The sequence below is a fragment of the Terrapene carolina genome, unplaced genomic scaffold (assembly GCF_002925995.2).
Source record: "Terrapene carolina triunguis isolate 2854851 unplaced genomic scaffold, T_m_triunguis-2.0 Scaffold62, whole genome shotgun sequence".
In the NCBI taxonomy this organism is placed as follows: Eukaryota; Metazoa; Chordata; order Testudines; family Emydidae; genus Terrapene; species Terrapene triunguis.
In genome coordinates this window covers 31504964-31532544 of record NW_020664413.1, presented here as the reverse complement: position 1 = coordinate 31532544, position 27581 = coordinate 31504964, and the positions used below count along the sequence as shown (strand labels likewise).

Below are 27581 nucleotides of genomic sequence, written 5' to 3'. Positions count from 1 at the left end.
GGCCTGAATACCTTTAAATACCCAAACTCACTTAGGTTCCACAAACATGCAATTAAACTGTGGGTATCCTAAAATTAGGCAAAAGTACTTTTGACAGAAGCATATATTTATCAGTATGCAGCATTTTTGCAAAATTATGGAAAATACCCTATCCCCAGACAGACACACACACACAAAGGGTGGGAAATAAGTATTATTGTCTTCTCACTATGTCTTTTATTTAAGAGGATTCTAGTTCTCCTCTATGCTATTCCTGATACATCTATTTTCAAGTATCGGAACTATGGAATGTTCTGCCAAGAGCTCACAAGGTTGCCAAATAGAGCAATTGTCAAAAAAATTCATTTTAAACTTTTTTCTCACAAAAAATGATGATTTTTAAAAAATAAAATTGTTCATAGAAAGCTTTTCTTTAATTTTCCCAATCAATTAAAAAAAAATACCCAAACTTCTTTTACTAGCAGCAAAATGAAAAATAGAAAAGGGTCAGGGGAAGAAAACTGGAAAACTCAAAACCCAAAACATTTTCAGTTTCAGAAACAAAAATGTTTTTGAATTTTTCATCAAAAATTTTGAGAAGCTTTTTCCCATATTTTGACCAGCTCTTGAGCCAAGTTGTATAAAGAAGATGCCGTATGTGGAGTTTTCATCCCTGTATGGCTGTATAGGTACACACACACACACACACACACATTTATTTGCTAGTTAGCCAACCATCACCCAGATTTGTTTTCCAAGTTCATGTTTACTAAAGTGACAAACCCAATTAGGGCTGATCTAATTATCCATTAAGAATTTACCCTTTTTATCTCCTTGCAAATCATTCAGAAACTGAATTCAGTGACTATACTTGTTATTCAAAAGTATTCACCAAATATTTATATGAACAATTTTTACTATGGGGTGGTCAATGAATAATGAATAGTCACCCAAGTCACATGGTTTTGTTTCTGCTGTGTTTAAAATGAGCAAATGGCAAAGAATGAATGATGAATTGAACAGAGCACTTCTAACATGAGTTCTTGTACAAATAATCATCCAGAACACACTCATGATTTTGCCATCAGCTCAGAGTAATGGGCACTGCACTGCTGCGTCACCAAGAGTCACAATCTCCCTCCTGGTTCCCTCACTGCTTGGATAAGGGAGTAGACTGCTTCTGTTCTGTCTCCAATGCATTGGTGCAGTTATGCTATTTTGCACATTAGTGGGGTGAGGTTAAGGCTCTGCCCACTCCACACCCCATTTTGTGCCTACCTGTGCAAGAAGGCAATGTGGTGGCTGGGCAAAACTTTCTCTGACCATTCCGCTACCCACAATGACTCTGCACCACCACATTAGTTGGGCCATAATTAGGCCCTCATATTAAAAGTAACTAAATATTAACATGTAATTAAATATTAATTATTAATATATTAAATGTTAATTATTAATATTTCACATACATTTGTATTAATCCCAATTAGTTCTAATCTTTCACAAATAACTACATTTTGTATCAGCATATCATTGTTTATATTGTGGTAGCATCCTCAATGTTTAGTTTCCTGGGAAATTTCTCCCCCCTTTTACTTCACTTTTAAAATTATTTAGACAATAAAATAAAAAGAATTCATTTCTCCCCCCTTCCAGGTTTCCCTGAAAAGGAGAATACAAGTCAAATCCAAGGAAGCAAAGGGAAGGGGTCTAATCATGGGGAACAAACTATGAGAGGAGCAGTGGTGAAATTTGTGGGTACTGGAATCCAATCGCCCCTTTCAGTTCTCTCTTTTTCAGCTGTTTACCCCAGATGCCTATTGCTCTTGAACAATGCTATGTTAATAAAGAATTGGAATGGGCTCTATCTTTTATACCAATGTATTTATTTCCTTTGTCATCTCTCTCTCCAGGAAAAGTTATGCAGGATTATGCAAACAATTATAGCTCCCAGGTAACCTGATCAACCTCTTTGCTGTTTACCTCTTCAGTTTCTTAGCAATTCATCTGAAATGTTTGTAATTCAAATATGCTAATCTGTTCATCATAGTTTCAGAAACAGTGCACTTCTGCTTCTACTTCTGAAAAGGGCACACAGGCCTCAGGTCCAATAATTAACCTAAGTATGCATTATTTAAAGGAAGAAAGGAAAGGTGCCTGCCCCTCTCATAAGGTAATAATTCAGTTCGTAACTGGATAAAAAACAGGGCTAAAGGATGATTCCCATCCACATCCACAAGTGATGCAATTTAGAAAAATATGAAATGGAATAAACTACCATCTATATTTTTAGCACAATCTATACTTACCTTGTTGGAATTGGAACTTCAGCTAGTCCTGAAAGCAATACTGCAGGGGACAATCTAACAAAAGCAACTACGGCACGATCCAAAAACTCTAGTTCACCAACTAAAATATTTGACGCTTCAGCTCCAGGAGGTATCTTTTTCATAAAGTGTAGGTCAACCTAATAATTAAAAGAATAACAGCAACAAAGTTCAAAGGAAAGAGCTTGATATATTGTCTGAAAAACTAAAGTACACAACGATCTCTCTCTATTTCATTGACACAGAGTATCTTCACTCGGTCACCACCTAACGTATGACCAGCTGCCTGAGTTTTTTTAACCAGTCTACTTGCGGTGTTCTCTTCTCTTGAATAATTTTAAAAAGAGAAATAAACGAATGCTTTTTGGTAATATGAATAACTATCAGTCTTTAGCATTTGCCCAGGGAATATAGATAATCCTGCTGCACAAACAACTTTTAATGTATCCTAAATATTTTATCTACAGGGCCAAAGCAAATATTAACAGGAAATACACCATCTTTTGTTTTCTTCTATCTTCTTTATTATGCTAATTAACAGTAGTTATGAGAGGGCAAAGCTAATTAACAGTAGTTATGAGAGGGCAAAGCCTTGGCTTTGTCAGCAGGTGCAGCGTGTAGGAAACTTGGATTCAGTGGATGAGGTTGCCATGCTAGAGTCCCAACAAGATGGGAGACTGACACCTTCCTTCCATGACTGTTTCCTATCAGCCAAAAATCACAAAGCACTATTGCTGTCAGGCTTGGAGGAAGATGTTTTCCAACCTCCTGAGCATGAAAAAATAAGCTATGAACATAACTGTCTAGCTAGGGTATTTTAAAGCGTGAAGTGGGGTATTAAGTTTGAAGCTACAGCGCAATGGTACTCAATGTTGAAGAGATGGAGAAGCCATGCCATTACTGAATGGCATCACAGGTTGATTATCCCTTTTATAAAGGTTCCTTAAGGCCCAACTGGAACAAGCTTTTGGCAAGAGTCAGACCCGTCTTAAATACATACAGACATTCAACTTTTTATTTTACTTTATTTTAGGTTTGAAATGTGCTGAGTGTATATCAAACTGTCATTTTTAACAATCTAAATGAGTTTTAATGTATCTTGATTGCACCATTATTTCTATATAGTCTATAGTTATTTGCCTGATATTCAGACTCATATATTTATGTATTACTTCCCCAGTACCATTCTAAATGTCATTATGTAATAACGATAGCAATACAATATAAAACATGTATAATTGACTTCATAATGCACTAGTCTTGCCTAAGAATTTCAGACTGTATGGTTTTGTCATTTGCTTTCCTTTTACTAATCTAAACACAACAACAGTGACCAAATCCAATATAAACTGTTAAAGTGGACCATTTTAATGTCTATCTTACAGCCATCTGTCAGTACTAGTGTAAATAGTCTTCAGTAATATTTAGAAAACTGTTTTCTTTGCAAATGGCTCTGGCACTTACTCAGAATTTAGACATAACAGAATTGCCTGTGTTATGAAATATATTTTTAAAATTTTATTATTTCCCCAAACCCAAAAAGCCATGTTTCTAATGTTACCCCAATCTAGCATAAGCATTCTTTATGATAACATGAATGATACTTCAGTGTGTTAGACAACTGACAAACCAACATGAAGGACTAAGGACTAGTAGACTGAAAGGTTTGAGTATTTTTTCAGAGGACTAAGCTACCAGAATCTCAGCAGATGCTTGAGAAAAGATCTCTTTCTCTTTCTGATTATTTTTTAAAAAATACATTGCCTATCATGGTCTCCAGGGGCTTTTGCCATGAATTAAAATTACAATCACAAAAAATTGAAACAACAGCTGCTCCTCACCCCCAAAACCAGAAAATAACTAACTAGAGATGAAATCAAAATCCCAAACAATAACCCCTTAATGTACCCCAAAATCTGAATAGGTAGAGGAGCCCTGCAGTGTGCCATATTTAGGCTATTTCAGACCAAAAGATCTAAGAGTGGGAGCCCTTCATGGTAAACAGTTTATACTGAGGCGATTCCAGCCGGAGTTCCTCTATTGCCTGCAGTTTGGTAATATTACATGAGGAGAGAGGTACTCGCTCAAGTAGGCAGATTCCAAGGGCTTTATAGGTTAAAATCAACACCTTAAACTTAATCAAGAGACAACTAGGTAGCTGGGACAGATCATGGAGCATTAGTGTCATGTGCTCAAGGTAAGAAACTCCACAGAGCAGGTAGACTGCTGCTTTCTGCATTAACTTTGGTTTGTGACTGGATCTTAGGTGTTGTCCCACGTAGCACACATCTGAGGTGAGAAAGGCATCATTGATAGTGGCAAGAATGTGAAAGAAGGCAGTCATACTCTCCTGGCCAAATGAAAATGAAAAAAGATTTCCTATAAACTGCTGCTATATTATAATTGAAGAGCTGGGGTTCCAAGAATACCTCTAGACTGTGAAGTCTCACAGCCAGCACACACCCACCATTGAGGGGAGAGAGGATCTACACTATACCTTCCAGTTGCTTCCTCCAACCTACCAGTCTCACCTCACTTTTGTTGAGAAAGAGCTTCAGCCAACTAGCCTTCATCCATGCCCCAATCTCAATGAGACACTGGCAAAGTTATTTAATAGGATTGGCTGGATTAGGTTAGAAATAAAACTGGGATTCATCGGCATCTGAAGGTACCACAGCCCATTCCTCCTCATTAACTCTCCTAAGAGCCCCATACACACTGTGCAGGAAGGGAGAGAAGATGGAACTCTATAGGACTCCACATGAGACTGCCCTTGGAGATGAAAAGCAACTATTCAACATCATCTTCTGGGAACACTCAGCAATGAAGGAATATCGGAACTGAATCCCACCCAATCCTGTTATAGTTCAAAGCTGAATCAATCATATCTCATGATCTCACATGTATTTTGAAAGATCTTACAGTATCAGCATGGAATTTGGCTTTGATTAAAAAATGCTCTGTTTCTGTGCTGAGAACAGGTATGTTGTAAGTGAGGGGGGCAAAGGTGCAGTCTCTTTAACACTCCCCTGGGGAATAGCCCAGTCTGTAGTGTAAATCAGAAGCAGAGAAGAAAGAAAGTGCAGTGAGCTTCAGTCATTCCCAGCCCACTCTGACACCAGGGGCTAGGATGGGGGCCAGGATAAACCCTTAAAGTTAATCATCTCTAAGCCATCCACAGAGGTCTGATGCATTTGAGCAGCATTCACAGGGCAGATTGCAGTGTTGAATCTGGCTCCTGATCTTTATCCATCAACAGGAAGATATACTCTACCAATACCAGCAATGCAGTCTTTGTGCTGTATCTGGATTGGTATCCAGATTGAGGAGGCAAGTTGCTCAGAAGTTTGGAATGTTAGAAGCATCCCTTGGGGAGCTGGATTAGTGGGCAGAGTGTAAGTGAGGTGTCAAAGGTGCTTTTTGTAGAAGATAAAATGAAATTAACACGTGGAACAAAATTAGAGTAAGAAATTAGAATACTCAGGAGGAGTACTTTAAAAATATTGTCTACATGGCGCTAGCAAAGTGCACTAGAAGGGTGTGATTTGCCAAGCACGCTAATGCATCGTGCTCCGTCCCGTATAGACCTTGTGGGCGCACTCTAAAGGTACCTACGTTTGCATTAACGTAGTCCTCTTTGAAATGAGACTACATTATTGTGAAGTAGGAACCTTTTTGAGGGCAGTTTGCATGCAGCATGCCAGTGTACTTTAGAAATCACACCCCTCTAGTGCACTTTGCCACACCATGCAGACAAGCCCTTTGTGGGCTCTGCATAACATTACTTTCCCCTCAGTCTAAGCATGTTATCCAATTACTGCTGTCAGAAATGACTATACTGGAACTTATCATGGAAGATTGTATCTCTAAATATACAGGCTTAAGAGGATAAACTAAACTATATAAAAGACAGCTAGCAAAATGTCTTCTAGTTAAAATTCCATGAGGCCATTTTATCCACGTAAACAAAAGCTGTCTCTTTCCTACTTCATGAAACAACTACTGATGTTTAACTTATTGAGGGTTCTTAAGGTTAGCTAGAAAGGTGGGAATTTGTTCTCCTCTCACACCCAGGGGTGCAGGAACAATTTTTATAGTGGGCATGCTGATGGTGGAAACCATGGTGTTTGTTATTACTATTTCAAGCCAGTGGGTGTGGCAGCACCCCCAGCACCACTGCTCACACCAGTGAGAATCTGGAATAGTTCTGATGAAGTCAATGATATCACATCAGTGTAAAACTGGTGAATGAAGTTTCAAAATCTCCTGTCTCCATTTTCCTTCAGCATGAAAACATACCTAGAAAACAGAGTCTGATTTTGAAAGCTGTGGATTTAAAGACCCACAACTATGAGTTCAGGGGGTTCTGGCATTCAAATTTCAAAATGGCTATGGAAAACTGTGAGAAAAGCATTACATGAAGTGGTGTAGTGTTCTCCAGGTTCCTGTTGGTCTCATCGCCGTTCTTTTAAAATTTTAGTTAGACAAATCTATTTTTATTGTTACCCTTTTCAATAGATGTTACATTTCAATACACAGAACATTCACCAAAAAAAAATGAATATTAGTTTGCACCAATTAACACTTTTAAAAACAACATTGAATAAAAATGTTATACTCTAGAAAGGGATACATTTGTTTACTGATACATATATTTATGTATTTAAAGGATTAGTACTGGCCTCCAATTTGAATTACATGTCTCTGCTGTAGTTAAATCTGCTTATAACCAGTGTAGAAAGACAGCCAGAGTGCTGCCTCATCTCTCTCTTCGTGATGCAAAGGTCCTTTTCATGTCTTTGTTTTATCCCACATAGACAACTGTACTGCCCTTTTTAATGGTCTTCTAGCCCCTGCACACAAAGCTGACAGACTTCAGCTGGTACAAACTGCTGCTGCTAGGATTCGGTCTGGCACCAGATGGAGCGAGCACATAACTCTAGTGCTGGCTCAATTATACTGACTGGCAGTCAGATTCCACAACGGATTCAAATTGCCATTCTTCACTAACTGTATAAATTCCTTTAGAATTTTAGTTCTAATAACCTTTCCTGATTTGCTTAACTCTTACTCACCCAAGCACCAGTTGAAGTCATCTGTTGCTGGCATGCCTATCTCATGCCTGTACCTAATGTGAAAGTTTGTTTTAGGCATGCAGTACCTTCTCCAAAGAAAAGGGACATTTTTTATACCAAAACTGAAGACTAGCTTGTGTTTCCTTGCTTTCTATTATTAGTTTGTCATTAAAAACCATACTACTGAGCTACTATACAACTTTGTAAAGTGCATTGAAATATCTCGGCGTGACACAATGACGCAAAAGCAAATTATTCTTCAGACACACAGAATCCACAAAAGCAGGTTACAAAAAGAGCATTTTACATTTATACATTATTCCCACAAGAGAACACATGCTAAATCTGAATGATAAGCAATCTGAATTACTTTCCTACTTAGTCAGCCCTTTACTCATTTCTGAGACCTCTCCCTACAATCTGTTGCCTCCTTACAGTGTTATGCAATGAAAAGTGTGTCTAATCTTCTGGAATGTGATTGCCTGTTAGCAATATTTTAACAATGTTTTATTGGAAACGTTTAAAACCCTTCTTTATTGTAGGTGCAACCTATGTATTTTGTGGCACTGACATGTGACAATGTATAATATTGAAGTGAAACATCATTAGAGCTTTCTCTGATTAACACAAACCACTCTTTTTATTTAAAATTTCTACTTGTCAGTCAGAAGGCTCTTTTCACAGTCAATAAATGCTCACCTTGCTAAAGTCAACAGTGCTGTTTTCTCTGCTCACGTCATTTTTATTTTCAACGCAGGCGGGAGCAGACTGTGGGGAAACAATCTGACCTGCTAAAAAAAAATATTGTTATTACAGAATACTAACAATTATTTACATTACTACAGAAGCATTCTATGAAACAAGTGTTAGAATTAAATTAGAGTATCACATATGTTTCATACTGCATGTGTATGAGAATGGAAGTGAAATTAAAGACGTATTTAAAACAACAGACAAATTCTCAACAGACATAACATTCATTAGCTGCAGCTAGAGATGGGAGAATCCATTTTAGAAAAATTTAAACCTACTGTTGAATATTGTGAGGACAGATTTTTGTGCCATTCACAGTGTATAAGTTCTGTTAAGAATTGTTACTCCATTAAAAAATCCTTATTCAAAAAACAGTCCCACATCTACCAAGGTAATTTCCTAAGCAATGTGAGGAGCTGCCAACTTTAGGTCTCAGTCCTAAACACTTGTCCATGTGAGTAGTGAATCAAAGGGGACTCCCCATGTACATAAATTTCCTCATGTGCGTAAATGGGCATTAACTAGCATGACAACCAAAGCTAGAATAAAGCATCGTTATGAAAAATAAACATATTGAAATTTAGGTTGTTCAAAAAAAATTATAAATTGTTAAATAAAATATTGAAATGGAAATCAAAACTTTTAAATGAAGAAAAATCCAATAAAATCTAGGGAGGAAGAAACACAACATATTTATAAAAATTAGAATTGCTCAAGACAGGAAGAAGTGTTCAAAAATAAGCCATAATCATGCAAACAAACACATGCATGAGTTTATTCACATTAGTAGTGCTAGTGAAGCCAATGGGATTGCTCATGAATGAAGTTATACATGGGAGTATGTGTTTGCAGGATTAAGGCCTTAGACTAGTGTGTGTATAGCACAATGGTCTTGTGGAAATATGGTTCTTACAGTCTTATGTCGACCAGCGCAATAAGTACTGATGTGTGGTTCTCAGCCTGGTGTGACTCGCAGCATTTTCCATCTTCTCATTTGAATATCATCCTTTGCTTTTCTAGTTATAGTCAATTATCTATTAATCTCAACTGAGTCGAGTATTTTTAGCCATTTAAGAAGAGGGACAAACATTATTACTTAAAAGTTGTTTTACAGGTCTCCAAAACAAACAAACAAAGAAACAAACAACAAGCTATAAGGATACAGGAAACTAATATTCTTGTAGGGGAAGCCTGCCTAAGTGTGAATAATAGTACTGCAGTAAAATAGTTGGGTTTTGCCACTGAAGGTCCAAAAAGAGTATTAGGTAACAGAAGAAGGGCATGTAAGGGAGAAAAATATCCATCCATATATTTAAAATATATTTTAATTAATGTGGACACTCAGCTCCCTCTGGAAGAGAAGAGAGGGAATGGGAAGGGAAAGAACAGTTCATTTAATTCGTTTGGTTTGATTGTGAGAATTAGAGTAAATCCTATCTCAAATCAATCTGTAAAATTTAAAGGACTTGGAGGGAAGGGAGAGACACACATAAATACCTTGGGTGAAAAATGTTGAACTGATTGGGTGGGAAGTGGCATGTCAGAAAGGGAGAAAATTGGGCAACCTAGCCACAGAAAGAAAACTCTGGGTATCTAAGGGGTGCATAAAAGAAGGCCTGACAACTGAAAGCCTAGCAGCAAATAAGATGTCTAGTAAGGGTGAGAGACACTGAAATGAAAATCAGGAGCATCTCAAGAAATAAAGGGCTCAAACCTGCAAGGTTCTACCAGATTTTCAAAGGTATTTAGGTGCCTAAAGATGCACATACTTAAGTGCTCCAGAGCTAAGCAGCTAACCTTTATTAGGCACTTTTGAAAATCCCCACTGCATCTTTAGATGCCTAAATCTGCCCCTAAATATGCTCAGCTGCCATCAGAAAAAGCTAAAGCAACTTGCAGGATCAAATCCTGTGGGGAACTATAGAAATACCTTAACCCTGAACAAAGAATAAATGTCCAGCTTTCTGCCACAATCAATGAGTGTTCCAGTGCACAGCTGACAGGGATTTTCTGTTGCAACAGTTATTGGATAGAAAATGTGATTTTCACAAAATCAAAGTTTTCCACAGGAGAATGTCCATGTTGCCAAAACAAAGGTTGAAAACATTGAAATTTATGATGAGATGAAAATTCTGATATTTGATCAACTCTATTCCAGACAGAGAGGGAGAAAAAGAGCGAGTGTTCTAGCAGATGCATCTAAGCAAGCAGGTTACAATTCTGAGATATTTAATTTTACTTTCATGTGATGATGATTAATGGATTATTGTAATCTGAAAATTTCCCCATAAACAGGGCCGGCTCTGGCTTTTTTGCCGCCCCAGGCAAAAAAGCCTCCGGCCGCCCCCCCCCCTGCAGGGGAGGGAGGGGAGGGCGGCCGGAGCCCTGGGAGGAGGGCGGCGAGCCCCGGCGGGGGCTCCTCTCTCCCCCCGGCGGCCGGGGGGAGGGCGCCGGGGAGGAGGGCGGCCGGAGCCCTGGGAGGAGGGCGGCGAGCCTGCTCTCCCCCCGGCGGCCAGAGCGCAGGGGGCAGGGCGGCGAGAGGGCGGCCGGGGGGAGGGCGGCGAGCCCGGCCGTGGCCCTGCTCTCCCCGGGGGCCGGAGCGCCGCACCGCCCCCCTCCAGGTGCCACCCCAAGCACAAGCTTGGTGGGCTGGTGCCTGGAGCCGGCCCTGCCCATAAAACAAGGATTTTAAGAGAATTCTAATCTATACAAATATTTCAGGGGAACATCTACAATTTTTCCAAACGGTTCTCCCACTACTAATTACAAATATTCAGTTATGAATGGGCAAACTGTTAATTAGCTGCCATTCAATTTGCCAGTCTCAAAATTATAACTGTAACTTTTAAAAAAAACAACTTCATACCCTTCATACTATATATTATTGCATATTACTATGTTTTCATACTTTAAAAATTGGATTTTGATATGTAGCAATATACTAGAATCATTTTAGACCATAACCCTCCTAGACAATGGTGTTCAATTTCTTTGGATTATAGAACCACAGTATGTGAATACCATTTCTGCACCATTTCGGTGATTTCAATAATGTAATGTAAAACTCTCTGGTGACTCTGTACTGCATTTTTTTTTTTTTTTTGCATTCTATTAAAGTGAAATGCACCCCTGTGGAGAGGCCCAGCAGAAAGCCTTTGCACCACTTACGTCACACTTAAGCTCTTTGCTAAGTGCTAAAGGTACCCTTAAATAGAGTTGGGCTTTGTATGCACATGAGTTAATAGACTGCATGAAGAATAAATGCAATACAAAAATCTCCAGTGGTTTACATTACTCAGGGAAGAATTTCACAACTAGTAAGCATATGTAACACAGAAGAGAGACGTGTTGCAAAATGTCTGGGCCAGATTCTGCACTCAGTTATACCCATACAACCCTCATGATTTGGTTGGGATCATAAGGGTGCAAGAGAATGTAAAATTTAGATTTTTAATTTAAAATCTATAATCTCCTCAAATTCAGGGAAGAATGCTATTGGGATTATGTGAAATGGACTGAATGCTCATTATTTATTTTTCTAGGCAAACAGGAAACATGTATAATTACAGATATTAGCATACACATTTTGTATGCTAGAGGGAGAGAGAGAGAGAGAAGCGAAAGTTTTTTTCATAACTTAGTATTTACATCTGTATTGTTATTCCATAAAGTGAAAGCTGAAATGCAATTCTTTAATTAAATTCTGGCCCTTGTACAAAGATGGAGTAAATGGGAGCAGAGATGTTTGGCAGGAGAAATAAAATCATGCCCTACAACCCAGAGCAAGAACATGGACCCACTGTGCAGACTTTTATAACTGCTGTAGTGCAGACTCAAACTTCACATAAGTGTATACCTACCCATTGAGCTGGGGGTGTGATTCCCAGCTCAAGGAAAAATACCTACTATAGCTCTTGTGGAGCTAGCGTGCTAAAAATAGAATGTTGCTGCAGCAGCGCAAGCTAATGGAGTGGCTACCTGCGTTGAGTTTGTACCCATCCAAGACCTTAGGCATATACTCAGGACCGCTAGTCCATCCCACCACATCTGCTGCCACAGCTACACGCTATGTTTAGCTCTCTTTCTCTATGAAAATGGCAAACATCATATCTAATTTTAAGAAGGGGAACAAAGAGGGGTTAGGGAATTGTAGACTGGTATACCTAACTTTGATAGCTGTAAAGATACTGGAACGAATTATTAAACAATCAATTTGTAAGCGCTTGGAGGATAATAGGGTGATAAGGAATAGCCCTGTCAAACAAGGAAATTCGGTTGGTTACTAGCCTAGTACATAGGGCAAAGCAGTAGATGCGTTATATCTTGATTTTAGTGAGGTTTTTGACACTGTCCCACATGACATTCTCATGAGCAAACTAGAGAAATGTGGTCTAGATTAAATTACTAAAAGGTGGGTGCACAACTGGTTGAAAGACTGTATTCAAAGACTAGTTATTCAATGGTTCCCTGTCAAACTGGGAGGGTGCATCTAGTGGTATTCCACAGGGACCAGTCCTGAGTCCAGTACTATTCAATATTTTCATTAATGACTTGGCTAACAAAGTGGAGAGTATGCTTATAAAATTCACAGATGACACCAAACTGGGTGGGGTTCCAAGCACTTCAGAAGACAGCATTAGAATGCAAAATGACCTTGACAAATTGGAAAATTGGTCTGAATTCAACAAGATGAAATTCAATAAAAACAAGTGCAAAGTACTTCACTTACGAAGAAAAAATCCAATGCACACCTACAAAATAGGGAATAATTGGCTAGGTGGAAGTACTGCTGAAAGGGATCTGGGGATTATAGTGGATCACAAATTGAAAGAGAGTCAACAATGTGATGCAGCTGCAAAAACAGCTAATTTCATTCTGGGGTGTATTAACAGGAGTATCGCATGTAAAACATGGGAGGTAATTGTCCTGCTCTACTTGGCACTGGTTAGGCTTCAGCTGGAGTACTGTGTCCAATTCTGGGCACCACACTTTAGGAAGAATGTGGAGGGATAGCTCAGTGGTTTGAGCATTGGCCTGCTAAACCCAGCATTGTGAGTTCAATCCTTGAGGGGGCCACTTAGGGGTCTGGGGCAAAATCAGTAGTTGGTCCTGCTAGTGAAGGCAGGGGGCTGGACTCAATGACCCGTCCCTTCTAACTCTATGAAATAGGCATATCTCTATATATTTATTTTAAGGGGGGAGGGGGGAATAGCTCAGTGGTTTGAGCATTGGCCTGCTAAACCCAGGATTGTAAATTCAATCCTTGAGGGGGCCATTTGGGGCAAAAATCTGTCTGGGGATTGGTCCTGCTTGGAGCAGGGGGTTGGACTAGATGAACTCCTGCGGTCCCTTCCAACCCTGACATTCTATGATTCTATGAAATTGGAGTGTCCAGAGGGAAGCAACAAAAATGATAAAAGATTTAGAAAACCTGACCTATAAGGAAAGATTAGAAAAACTGGGCATATTTAGTATTGAGAAAAAAAGACTGATGGGGGACCTGATAGTTTCAAATAAGTTAAGAGCTGTTATAAAGAGGGGGGTGATCAGTTGTTCTCCATGTCCACTGAAAGTAGGACAAGAAGTAATAGGCTTAATCTGCAGCCAGGGAGATTTAGGTTAGATATTAGGAAAAACTTTACCTATAAGGGTAGTTATGCTATGAAATAGGGATATTGGGGTTTTTTAAAAACAGTTTGGACAAACACCTGTTTGGGCTGATCTATGTTTACTTAGCCCTGCCACAGCACAGGGAGCTGGATTTGGTAACTTCTCGAGGCCCCTTCCAGCCCTCCATTTCTAAGATTCTATGAGAGCTACAGTGAGTATGAATTCTCGAGATGGGAATCACACCCCCAACTCAAAGTGTAGACAGCCTGGGAGCCTCTAACCAGCTAATGTGATGTCAAGTTTTAATGGTCTAAACACTTGCTTTAACAACTGTGTCTAATAACTCCCTGTGGGAACAGAAATGCACACTACAGGAAACACAACATGCCCTAGCAGTATGTGGAGTTTGTGAATGGCTTTTGTTCTTTTTGCATGCCAATACAAGACTTTAATTTTTATTTTCCATGTATGGTACAGCCTTCATTTAAGAAAATAGTAAGTTGCTAGCCCTCGTAGCCAAGGAGAAAATCTGAAAATGCAAACCGAGTGGATCCTACAGGCTGAAAATCCAGACAGCAAATAAAGAGAATGCAATGTGCTTAATTCTGGGGGGTCTGACTCACTATTTTTGAATGCCTGAGGTTGGCAATATTGTGATTGGATCAATGGGAATGGTGGGGACCTAGGCAGTAGGATCACGGACAAGCCACAACTACAGCCCATTAGCCACAGCAACCGCCACATTCATGCAGCTGCTCTATGTCCTGTCTTCAGGTTGAAGAAGATGATTCCACTGCTCCCCTCCAGGAACACCTGTGTATCTCTGTCAAGCCAAACACTTTTATTTGTACTTTGGGTTTGTGTGTGTGTGTTTGTTTGTGGGGGGGGGGGGACGAACGACCAGAATTTCATTCTTTAACAGCATTGACGTATAGACAGAACACTTAAAAATCTAATGATGATATCAACGCCTGGATTTATTCTACTGTCAGTATGCATCAAGCATTCCAATAGTTATAGTCTTCTATTTGAGAAATCAAAGAGAATTGCAGATTTTCTAAAGCATGTACCTGCCAATCAGCTGTAACATGCTATCTAACTGAAATACTCAGCATGCACACACACATCGAACACACGCACACACACACAGAGGAACTTAAACATTTCAACAGACACACTCATGTTTAAATAGGTTTTAGGGGTTATCTATTTAATTAAAATGCCAACACCAAAACAATGAAATACGCTTCATGATTTTATGTAGAAAATGATTTGCTTTTAAGATAAAGGTAAATTCCCAAGACTTTAAAAGTATGTACAGTAGATAGGCATGCTCAATTTTTGGAAATAACAATAACAATAACTCAAAAGAAATAGATTATTTCATGCAAAACTAAACCATTTATATATAAAAGGAATTAAAATGGGGTCCATTTTTATATTGCATTGATAGATGCCTATATTAAAAGATACCTGAGAATTCAGTATTTTGAGAAAACCTACTAATTACACCAAACAAAATCAGAGTTTCAGAAAGAGAATTTAAGCTACAATATACTATGGCCTTCCAAAATTTCAACCCAAAGGTTATTGCATTCAGGATACCTTCAGTACTCAATATTTATCCAAGAAACCTTGTTTTTAATCCAAAGAAAGACAAAAACAACCACAGTAAAGCACAGTAACCACAAAAGAACAAGGTACAACTAACAGAAATCAAGGCAAATCAAACATGGAGCTTCATAAAACCTGAATATTTATAAAAGCATACAAAAAGCTACAGTACTCCTTTCCATTCAGTAATGGTTCAGTGTTTTGGGAGCCCAGTACTGGGCCTTGTGGACTTTAAACTGTGACTTCTTACTAATCACCAACTTTCAAATCTTAAATGGACTCACATCTAAGGAGACTAGGAAGCAAAGGTATAAATAGTAACAATGTATTAAATAGATTATGGTCAGATTTTGGTCAGAGTATTGTAAAGTTCAAATATAATACAAAATTCAGCTTTTAGCTACTGTATTTGTAAAGAACAAATGCCACTCTCATTGTACCTGCACAACTGAGAGTAGAATTTGGTGCCATTTGAAAATACTTCTTATGAGAAGAAGCAGAGGAAGCCAGATTATGAATTTTTGTATATTAGACCTGAACCTCAAACATAATTCCGTGCATACTCATGCAACTCTAACCAAAATGTTGTGGTTTGCCACTTTCTCAACTGATATAAGAAAATGTGTTTATAAAGAAATGGTTTCTAGTCTCAAATATTCCATCTTTGTTCCAAATAATGACCATCATCATGTAGGATTCTCTTATAAAATTATCACAGCTTCTGCCAACGGCCTTAAATATTGATTATTAGCCTATAGCAAAAAGTTGCATGCTAGAAGGAAACTGAGATGAAGACATGGATGTACATGTTAATTGAACTGAAACCCAAGCAGGATACATTTTTATACTACCTCTCAAACCTTCAAGGAGCTTACAGAACCCAAAGGGTAGGAGATGAGGGAGGTACAGAGATGAGATGAGCCTGTTAGAGACAGACACAACAAAGACAGAGCAAAATAAAGAAATATAAAGATGAATGACAATTCCATATATGTAGATTATACATTTAATCATGGGTACAAGGAACATATGGAGAAAGAAAGAACAAATATTGGGTGACAATGTTTAAGAATTACGTGAGCCTTATTTCAATAATATCATGAAAAAGCTGTGAATAATAAGTCTTGACTAAAATTAGTTAGCTTGAAAAGAGTGCATGTCAAATATGAAATACAATATTAGATCATTTAATTTAGAATTCCTATGGTTGGGTCCAGCTGTACCGGCTATACAGAGAAAAAGGAAACCTATGAAGAATTTAATCCCATATTACATATGCACCCAAAAACTCTCATTTAAATCACTGGGTGTCTTCAACAGGCAAGGAATATAGGATCAGGCCCTTAGAGCCAAATTCACCACTGGTGTAAACAGAAGACTCTCTATTGACCTCAGTGTAGTTTCGTCTGCTTTATATTAGCACTGAATTTGGACATTAATGCTTAACTGCAGATACAAGATTATGAAACTGGGATGAAAATAATGTAAACACGCAACCCAATGGAAAAATAATTTATAATCTATGGGCCAAATTCAAAGGTGATGCATAAATCAGACTCCCTGACATGAATGTAGCTCCACTATATTCACTTACATCCATTATAGCAAGTATAAGGAAGTCTGAATTGGTGCAATTTGCAAGCCAAGGAGCTAGAAGAAGGTGTGAGAAGGCTACTTTGACTCACACTTTTCTTATGTAACCCACTGGTGCATATGTGACAGGTCCCCCACTGTGCTGATCTGCAAGGGATATGAGTAATTACAGCCAAATTTAGAGGTGATTTAAATTGTATGTTGATAAGTGGGCATGACTGACTCTAAAGGAGTCTCAGTTGGTGTTTACACAACACACATAGGGAAAGAAGAAGGTGCAAGATGGTGTATGTTAATATGGATGAAAAGGGCTATTGTAATTTACACCTTCTTGCACCTAACTGTTAATCACTTGTCCTGCTACCTTCCTTTCCTCAGCCTGTTGGTGTGTAAGTTACATCAGGAATGGGTTTGTCTATACTTGGAGCTGGGGGTGTGATTCTCATCTCAAGGAGACAGAAATCACATACTCATATTAGCTCTGATCAAGTGAGAACACTAAGGGTACGTCTTCACTACCCGCTGGATCGGCAGGTAGTAATCGATCTATCGGGGATCGATTTATCGCGTCTCATCTAGATGCGATAAATCGATCCCTGAACGCACTCCCCATCGACTCCGGAACTCCACCAGAGCGAGAGGCGGTAGCGGAGTCGACGGGGGAGCCGCGGCCGTCGATCCCGCACAGTGAGGACCCGAGGTAAATCGATCTAAGATACTTTGACTTCAGCTACGCTATTCACGTAGCTGAAGTTGCATATCTTAGATCAATCTCCGCCCCCCCAGTGTAGACCAGCCCTTTAACTAGAATGTTGCTGCGTCAGTGCGAGCAGCGGGAGGGGCTAGCTGTCCCGAGTATACCATCCAAGAACCGAGGCATGTGCTCAAGGTGGCTAGTCCCTCCTGTGATTTATGCTGCCGCAGCTACATTCTATTTTTAGCACACCAGTGCAAGCCTTTGCTCAGTCCAAGCTAGAACAGGTATATCTCCAAGTGTAGAAGTTAAAGGTATACAGCTAGTCAGAAACAGGGGGGATGGAGATTGCTGTTTACTGTCAGAATTTTGTTATCGTCTGATTTTTCTGACCAACTATACTATCATGAAACTCACACTACTTGTTCTCTCTGCATGAGCCTGATTCAACAAAAATGTATGCATAAATTCTGCATTGCAGAAACCTGTTCAAAAGTACTGAAAAATATTTGTTACCATTCCTGTAATAATACAGAAGTAGTGTATCTGGTCAAAGCTAGTTTTTAGGAATATACCATCATCTTGATACATTCATTTACATATATAATTCTCAAACATCAGGATGAGGATTCCATTAATCTCACTAAAAATATGTGTTACATAGCATTCCAAACTTGAGCTGCAAAGATGACTCGGTAATGGCAAAAGATTATATATTTTAAAATTCCACTGGCTTTAATAGCATTTACTCTGAAATTCTTTTCCACCCTCCATTCTGGGTGTCAAACTAAGCTTTTTTTTTTTTTTTTTTTTTTTTTAAATCATTTTTGCTGCTGTTATGCCAAATTTGAGTGTCACTTTTTATTGGAACATCAAAAGCAGGCTTTTAATTCTCACAGTTTTGATGCTTAATGAAAAGTGAAAGTTAAACACAGCATGGCAGCATTATAAATGTATGGTAAATCCATAGCACCCTGACATTTTAGCCCTGAAGAGGATGTGAAGAAAAGTCATTGTAAACAAAAGATAATACTATTAAATACAAAGAAAATGAATTAGAAGTTCTGAGAGATTCACGCACAAAGAAAAGCAGAGGAAGAACATAAGCACAAATATCTTCCAGTAATGCCATCCTGATGGTCTGGTGAGGGTACAACAGGTTGTCCCCTACAGGGGATGAGAGTTTGAGTCATGGTCTCAGGCCTTTACTTCCAAGATATTTGGGGTTGGGCACGCTGCCAAGCTAGCATGTGCAGACACTGGAGAGAGAAGGGGCTGAATGCCTAACTGCAGCGAGTGACTAGGGTTGGGGGAAGTGGTGGCTCTAAACCATCCTTCCATGCCCCAACCCTGGGGACACCAAGGGCTTAGTGGCTTTACAGGTTACGGTAGTTGCAGCAGCCACACAGCACTATGCCATCTTTAAACTGCCCGAGGATTCTCAGTGTAACCAACTTGGGGTTTAGAAAGCATGGCCCCTTTAAAACCTCATCCTGAGGCATAGGAAGTGCTAGTTTTTCCAGGAGGAGGGAAGTCAAGGTAGGGAGAGCGTCAGGGGTGTGGGTGTTGGGTGTGGGTGTCGGTAGCGCCAGACAAGGGGCTTACAGTGAGCAGGCTCTCCCACAGCAAAGCAGCTGAGAACCAGTTCAGCCTGGAAGGACAGAGTGGCTGACTGGGGATGTCCCAGGATGGGAGCCAGCAGGTGCACCACACCAGGAATCACCTGAGAAGGACAAACCAGACCCAGTATCACTGTCACCCAGAGCTGTATGGGGCTGTGAGGAGTGGGACATGTGACTTTGCATTGGGAATAAGGAAGGAGGTTGTAGCTAGTTAAGTGGGGAGGGTTGTTGCTCTGTGTGGGTTTGTAGAGAGTGGAAGAAGAGGGCACCAGAGGGTATTTTGGGGGGAATGTTTACTGGTGCCAAAGACAACCAGGAAGACTCAATGACTCACTGTCAGACTGGAACTCTGCCCAGGATTCCTGAGCCCTGAGTCTAGATGCTTCGCGACTATCCTTTTATATTGTGGTATCATGGGGCCTGTGGGTCCACCATTCATCCCTCTGTTAATAAATACTTCCTTTTCCCATATTTCTTGTACTATTCGGGGAGCGGGGTGCATGTTTACTCTGCGGGGGGAGGAGGGGTTGGAACAGGTGTCCCTGGGATGGAAGGAAGTTTCTCTACTGTATTCCTGTCCATGCCTTTTTTTGGCTGGAGCAGCCTGCAGAGCAGACTCCATCTTGGCCAAAAAGGCGCCATAGTTACACCAAGAAAAATCTTCAGCTGCTCTCTTAGGGCAGATTCTGATGGCTATCCACTGCCTCAGTAGAACAGGGGACAAGGTTCTGGGACAAGGTGTCTAGCATTGCTCTATTTATTACTCTCTGATCATCTCTGGATCAGCATTGATGGGCTCTGAAAAGGGTTGTGTCCATTTCTTCTTGGCGTGGAGATGTTCAGTCTTTGAGGACTGGAAGAGTAAAAGGAGAAAAATGGAGAGGATCAGCAAGACTTTAGGGATACCTCAGAAGATCTGCTTGTTCTCCTCAGAAGATCTGACAAGACTTTTGCTCCAAAAAGTAGAAATAATCGTAAAATAAATTGAACAGCTATTTTAATACAATTTTGAGATTGTGGGAGAGAAGGACACTTTCATACCTTGCAATTGGTTGGAACCTTTTTTACACCCATATATAGTATACACGTCACACACCGCACAGAGGCATGGGAGTAAGCAGACTAAAATGGAACCACAAGCAGGTTTTGCAAGGCTGTCCTCAGAAGCAAAGACATTTCTCACTGTACACGCCTGACTCTGCTATGAGGTAATCTTATCTTAGTTTTTTTACAAATTTAGTTTACTGAACTTTAGTTTTCACAGTTCAGAAGTTATATCTGAGCCATCATTCTAATGCTAATAGCAACTTTCACAATTGCTCTACGTTTTAAAACCGATATCTAAAGAGAAATTTTCAGCTACAGCCAGCAGGAAGAAGCATACACCATTCACAGACTGCAACAGCTAAATCGAGCCCTCGTCTGACATACATATGCAGGAGAGTAGGAGAACATAAGGCTCTAGGGGAAAAGGCAAGTCTCCCAAGCAGGGGCTGTAGTTACAAAGAAAGGGATGTGTGTGGGCGAATAGCTGGAGAAAGGCAAGAAATGAATGCTCACACTTTACAAAGAAGGATCTCCTGTCCATGGGCAAGGCCCTAAAGACAGCGGAACTGCCAAAGGTGGGTGAAAGGCCATGCATGTGATGCTGTATACATTATGAGCAGTGCTTTATGGAAGATCTACCCATGACAGTGTGAAGAATGGTGGGGAGCATTCTACAAGAGGAATGTATAGGAGCTTATAGGCCTGAGACCATGCCAATCCACTAAACAATCTCTCTCCTCTCCACTCCCCCTTTCTTTTAAATGGAGCACAGCAGTTACCACTACAGACAGGGCCGGTGCAACCATTTAGGCAAACTAGGCGGTCGCCTAGGGCGCCTAGTGGTTGGGGGCGCTTAAAAGCCCACTCAGGCGAGGAGGTAGAGTGGAGGTGAGCTGGGGCGGGGGGGCACGGGGAGGGCCGCCCGCAGTAACGGAGGGGGGGCGCACAAGGGAACCGCTCCCCGCCGCAGATCACCTCCACTCTGCCTTCTCCGCTGAGCACACAGTCCCCGCTCTAAGTCTCCTCCAATCAGCGCCGCAAGCCTGCGAGGGGAGGAGAATTAGAGCGGCGCCGGCGTGCTCAGCGGAGGAGGCGGAGCCTAGGTGAGCTGGGGCGGGCTCCCCAGGTGGGGTTAGCTGCCGCAGCGGGGGTCTCCCCAGGCGGGGTTAGCTGCCGTGGAGGCAGGCTCCCCGGGCGGGGTTAACTGCCGCGGAGGTGGGGTAGCTGCTGCGGGGGGGGGGGGGTCCCCGGGGGGGGGGATGGGTTAGCTGCCACAGGGGGGCGGGGTTAGCTGGGCGAGGAGGTGGGCGCAAGGTGGAAATTTTGCCTAGGGCACGAAACTTCCTTGCACCGGCCCTGACTACAGAATGCAGATTGTTGTATTGGATGTACTGCACTGGGGCTCCACAGCCTTTAGGAGAAAATAATAAACAAACAAACAAATAAATAAATGGTTTGAGACTATTTTGTAAACAGAAGATCTAGAATAATTTTGTCCTTTTCTTTCTGAGATGTGCTAAAGCTAACTAATCACATTAGTCCAAGAGACAAAGCAAATATCCAGTAATCTGAACATAACACAGTGTTAATTTAATGAAATTTAGAATTGTCCTTTTCTTTCTGAGATGTGCTAAAGCTAACCAATCACATTAGTCCAAGAGACAAAGCTAATATCCAGTAATCTGAACATAACACAGTGTTGATTTAATGAAATTTAGAATAAGAAATAAACATTTCAATAAAGCTCAACTTTAACATGGGACCTTTTTTCTACTTTGAAAAGGCCAATATAGGAGAGTGACAAGTTAATGGACAATATTTCAAGATAAATAAGAGACATCTCTAACTGCATTGGACTGTTAAAAAGCATGCTTGGCAGTATCACTATTACTTGGACCCAAAGTTGATTTACCTTTGTTTAAATATTCCTAAGGATATTTTTACTATTTTAAAACGAATTAAGTACAATATAAATAATATAATGAAAATGGTCTGTGCTTCTCACACAAGATCAGGAAGTTCTAATTGCCAGATTGTACGATGCCCAGAACACGCTAAGGGCCTGATTTACAAAGCACTTAAGCATGTGCATCTCTATTCAAAAGTAGCACTTAAGCACACTAATTTCAATCAGATTTAAACACAGGCTTAATGGTAATCATATGTTTAAAAGCTGTCCTGAACAGAGATGTTTTCTGGAACTGGGAACTAAGTAAACCTCACATGGAATCTGGACACCACACAGAAATGATCTTCCTATTTAATGTCCTCTTCGGATTAAATTACATTCATCCTTCCAAGTCTGAGATTCCCACCCTAGGGAAGGAGCTAGGCTTGGAAGTGTGTGTAAAATCAACATTACAGGGCTACCACCAAAGGGAACAAAGAGTAGCCTCTACTGCATTGTGGATCAGAAGACACATAGAGTTTGTGCAGGTCAGCAGCCAGGGTGAAAATTCTAGGCTCACTAATGTCCTTGGAATATCTTCTGCATAATAAATTACCACCATGCTGCTTTCATTGGTCTCTTACTCAAATATATGAACGTACACTGGTTAGTATCCCAGCCGTAGAGTATCTTGGGGTACGTTTACACTTCAAGCTGGAAGGTGTAAATGACACTACAGCCATGCTAGCTGTCATTGAGTTATCATGCTAGAAATACAGTGTAGCCTATTCTTACTTCTCTCTAAAGTTTATCTTAACCAAACTTTTTCCATAAAAGTACTGCACAGTCTTTCCCCCTTTTCTTCCTTGTAATGCAATTTCCTAAAAAGTGACTCTATAAAAACAACAGTGCTGTGTTCCATGTTTATTTTGTCTCAATGGCTTTCCATTTATAAGTGAAAAAATGGGGACTTTTTCCAACTGCCAGCACTGCAAACTCAGTCTAGACTCTAAAAGACAAGTTGAATTCCTTTTACTTCATGCATCATCATCCAGCTCATTCTATCAGAGTGACATTGATTCTCCATAGTTAATAGGAGTAAAAAGTAGTAAACACACAGTTCTGTAACTAAATAAAACAGCGATATCTCTAAATATGTGCAAGGGGCAGCTCTGTGAAATAAAAGCAGCCATTTTTACATAGTCCCTTTTCAAATCAGAACCACACTTTGACTGCTGTGAATACAGCAGCAGACATTAGGCTCAGAGGGAGAAAATATATGCTATAAAAAGCTTCTGAAACATAAAATAATGCAACACATTACCATTTTTGTCCATGGAATGAGGCTCAGACTGTTTCTTGCCAATATCAGCAAAGGATCTGACAATCGGAATCCTGTTGCTTAACTTCTTCTGATTCTGATGGTGGTGCTGCTTCAGTAAAGCTTCATGTACTCTGTGACGAACATCTTCGCTGAGCTGCCCTGAGCCCACTTGTTGGTCAAGAATCATATCTGAAAAATAAATACATGAGAGGGAATTATGTTATTAATTAATAATTATAATGCCAAATAATAATACATGGAATTATAAGTGAAGGGCCCAGTCTTACATTCTTTACTCAAGAAAAAAAACCATTAAATCAAGCAGCTTCACGCTCCTTGGGCTGAGCAGCAGTGACACAGAGCAGAAGAGAGCCAGGTTCCCTGCTTTCATTTGCAGGACCTGGACCTTGTGGCAGCTAAGAGCTGAAATTGCAAGGAAGTCCTGCTCAGCCCCAGACCAGAACATGCCCAGTGTGGATGGAATCTTCAGGAAACTTAGCTGGAAAGCTCTAGCATGTCTCTAGTGAGCATGGATGGGCTATAGGGTGGCCAGGTGTCCGGTTTTCGACTGAAAAGTCGAGTCGAAAAGGGGACCTGACAGTGTCCAGTCAGTATTACTGACTGGACATCCAAAGTTCGGTTACTGCAGGCAGGGGAGGAGCCGGGTCACTACCCACACCAGCCCCTACTCAGCTGGGGCTGCCTCTTATTTGCATCAGATGGCTGCAGCTCCCAGCCCCGGCTCCGCTGGTGAGTCCCTCCCAACCCGGGTGATGGGGCCTTGGGGGGAAGAGGCGGGGTGGGGGAGGTTCCAGCACTCCTGCTGAAGCGTCCAGTTTTTAAATATTACAAAGTTGGCAACCCTAGTGCTTATAACTTGGATAAATCTGGGCACAATTTCATGGGAGTGGCAAAAATCAAGTTTCTGACACAGCGCCCCCCCTCCCCCCATCAAATTTCAAGTCCCTGGTCCGAAGCATGGAGACACTAGAGGTTTACAAAGCAAACAACACCAGAATATTTTAATATTGGCAAAACAATGTATTTTTCCCAGCCTTGTTCTTGGAAACAGCTGGTACACTGTCTTTTAATATTTTTCCAAAACAAACAAAACCCTGAAGAACATACCTGGCATGGAAAATGCTAGTCCAAACCATTAAAGTTTGGCAAGGTCATAAATATATATCATTTTGATGCTTCCATAACAAAAAAAATTCAGATATCTGTTTTGGAGAATTTTGAAATTTGGAGTTTTCTATTCTAAATCAGAACACAAATTTCTAAATCTCAAAATCCTCCATAAAATGGAATTACCTTTCTTTGCCTAGCTCCATTTTCTAGTACTAGCTGCTTTAGAAGAAGGTGCAAGTAAACCCTGCAGTAGTCAGTTGAGAGACATCCTGTCCCCAGAGAAAATTCCTCCCAATCCCAATAGTTACCGGTTGGCTTATGTTCAGAACTACACACACACAGACACACACACACACACACACACAAATGTCCAATGTTTTTTTAATCCTGCTGAGTTGTGGCCTCACTGATATCTTGTGGCAATTAGTTACACAGGTTAATTATACATTTGTATGAAAATATACTTTTAGCAGTTTCAAATTTGCAATGTTTCAGTTTCATTGAATGTCTTTTTGTTCTTTAATTTTGAGAAACAGTAAATACAAGTTCCTGACCTACCTACTCTAGATCATTCATTATATTGTATAAGTTTGTCATGTTCCTCTTATTTGTCTCCTCTCTAAGATAAATGGTACTCCTGCAAACCTAGGCCTACCAGGAGCCAGTTGAACACTGGGCACAAGTTATGGTAGAGTCCAGACTGTACTAGCTTGTAACCATCCCCCAAGGAACCATGTTTCCCCCAGTGAGCAAAGGAGCACACCATGTTCCACCAACCTCTGTCTCCACCACAACACTTGTAAAGTACTTTATGGCCCCCTTACACTGTTGGTGCACTGCCTTGCAAAGGGCTAGGGTATGAGCCAAGAATCTGACCCTAAATGTCTATTTTACAAATTAATCTATGATTAAGTAGATGAAAATACACATTTACATATCATTTGTTATGGTCCAAATCTTGTGGGAAGATTTTTGTTCCCTCCCCTTTTCCCCATGTGCCTACACAAGATCACAATCTGGCTGTATATTACTAAGCGATTCACTGACAATGTTTTCAATAAAACAGCAGAAAGAAATTTCAAATAAGAATATACAGCAAAACTAACACCACTTTATTCAGAAACATTGAATAAATAAGGACCCAATCCTGCAAGTGTAATGCTGACAGACCCCGGTCATTGTCGGTTGGGATCGAACCCGGGACTTCTGGAGTTTAGTGCATGAGCCTCTACAGCATGAGCTAAAAGCCAACTGCCTGTTAGCTAAGGCTGTAGAGCAGACTCATTTAACTCTCTCTCTAAGTGGTCTCGTGACACTAGAGGGAACAGAACACCACACCCAGGAGGTGTGTGGGTTACACAAGCAGATCCATGTGCCCATGCTGAGCCCCATTGTATGGAAGCATGGGTGGGATTTGGCCCTAAATAATGTAAATGATTATGCAGATATCAGAATGAAAAGAGTCAGCACAAAATCCACTAACAGAAAATAACAAGAAGCATTGTTCATTTTTAATGGGAAAGAAGCTGTTGAGTTGATGTATTTAATTTGGAGGGGAAATCTTGTTGGCAACAGTATTAATGCTTAAAAGAAAAGAAAAGAAAAGAAAAGAAAAGAAAAGAACGAGAGAGAGAGAGAGAAATATATACTAGAGCAAGTAAATCAGCAACATTTTAGCACAAAATGTTCTTGCATATCTGTTAGGAGAAATCGTGCTACACAGAAATGGTGATATAATGAGCTGAGTCAGAAACTTGCTGTACTGAAAATTCAGACAGCTCTTGAGTCTGTTCCCAAGACAGGTTCATATCAACCAGTAAATTCAGTGGTGAAGCAAGCAAAGCAGAAAAATAAATACATAACTCAGATATGTGATAAGCAGAGACAGATTTCATCAAGTCTTTGATAGCAGCCAAAAGCTAAAGAACAAAAAAAGGATTAAATAAGTACACAGGTAAAATGCACAGTGAAATTGCAAAATTCAGCAATGCACTGAATGTACATACATTGTTGTATTTGTAAAGTTCAGAGCGACCATATCATAAACTAATGTATCACATAAAGATGCAGTAAGAGTTGTGAAGCTGGAGTACATAGAAAGTGCCTGTCTACATGTGTCATTATTGGTACCATCTAAGGATCCACAGTTCTATACACCTATATATAGGCTGAAAGCCAAAGATGGATATAGAGATAATATAGATGCAGACATACACACACAGTACTTCTATCTCTATATAGCTGCAGAAACAGAGTGAGAGGGAAAATATTCTTGAAGTTATAATTATTATTACTACTACTATTATTATTATTATTATTTTCATAGTATTTTCATAGTTGTTTCCCGTCAACATCGCATAGTGTGGTCCCCGCAGTAAGTAGATCTAAGCTATGTCGACTTGAGTTACGCTATTCACATAACTTAAATTGCGTAGCTTAGGGTATGTCTACACTACGAGAGTAGTTCGATTTTAGTTAAATCGAATATGTGCAATCGATATTAGAAAGTCGAACGTGTGTGTCCACACTAAGGACAGTAATTCGACTTTGTCAGTCCACACTACCAGGGAAAGCGTCGACATTGGAAGCAGTGCACTGTGGGCAGCTATCCCACAGTTCCCGCAGTCCCCGCTGCCCATTGGAATTCTGGGTCGAGCCCCCAATGCCTTCTGGGTAAAAAAATGTGGCGAGGGTGCTTTTGGGTAACTGTCGTCATCCGTCAGTCACTACCGCCCTCCCTCCCTCCCTGAAAGCGCCGGCGGGAAATCAGTTCGCGCACTTTTAGATCAGTGACAGCGCGGACGCCACAGCACTGCGATCATGGATCCCGCTGCGACCATCGCTGCAGTTGTGGCCGTTCTCAACGCCTCGCAGCTTATCATACACCTTTCCCTGAGGCAGATGCAGAGAAATCAGGCGAGGAGGCT

General features: G+C 40.4%; 1 protein-coding gene across 2 annotated transcripts in view; it reads right to left on the bottom strand.

Annotated features, from left to right (window-relative positions):
• SLC4A10 (solute carrier family 4 member 10) overlaps nucleotides 1–27581 on the bottom strand; it is a 187133-nt gene that overhangs the window by 55409 nt on the left and 104143 nt on the right. Inside the window, exons 6-8 of one of the 2 annotated variants that reach the window (XM_026647498.1) lie at nucleotides 23524–23712; nucleotides 8078–8169; nucleotides 2286–2443 (exon numbers count right to left, since the gene is read on the bottom strand). In XM_026647498.1, the coding sequence (XP_026503283.1) occupies nucleotides 2286–2443; nucleotides 8078–8169; nucleotides 23524–23712 (439 nt within the window). The remainder of the gene's footprint in view (nucleotides 1–2285; nucleotides 2444–8077; nucleotides 8170–23523; nucleotides 23713–27581) is intronic. The other variant, XM_026647499.1, reaches the window with a different exon arrangement.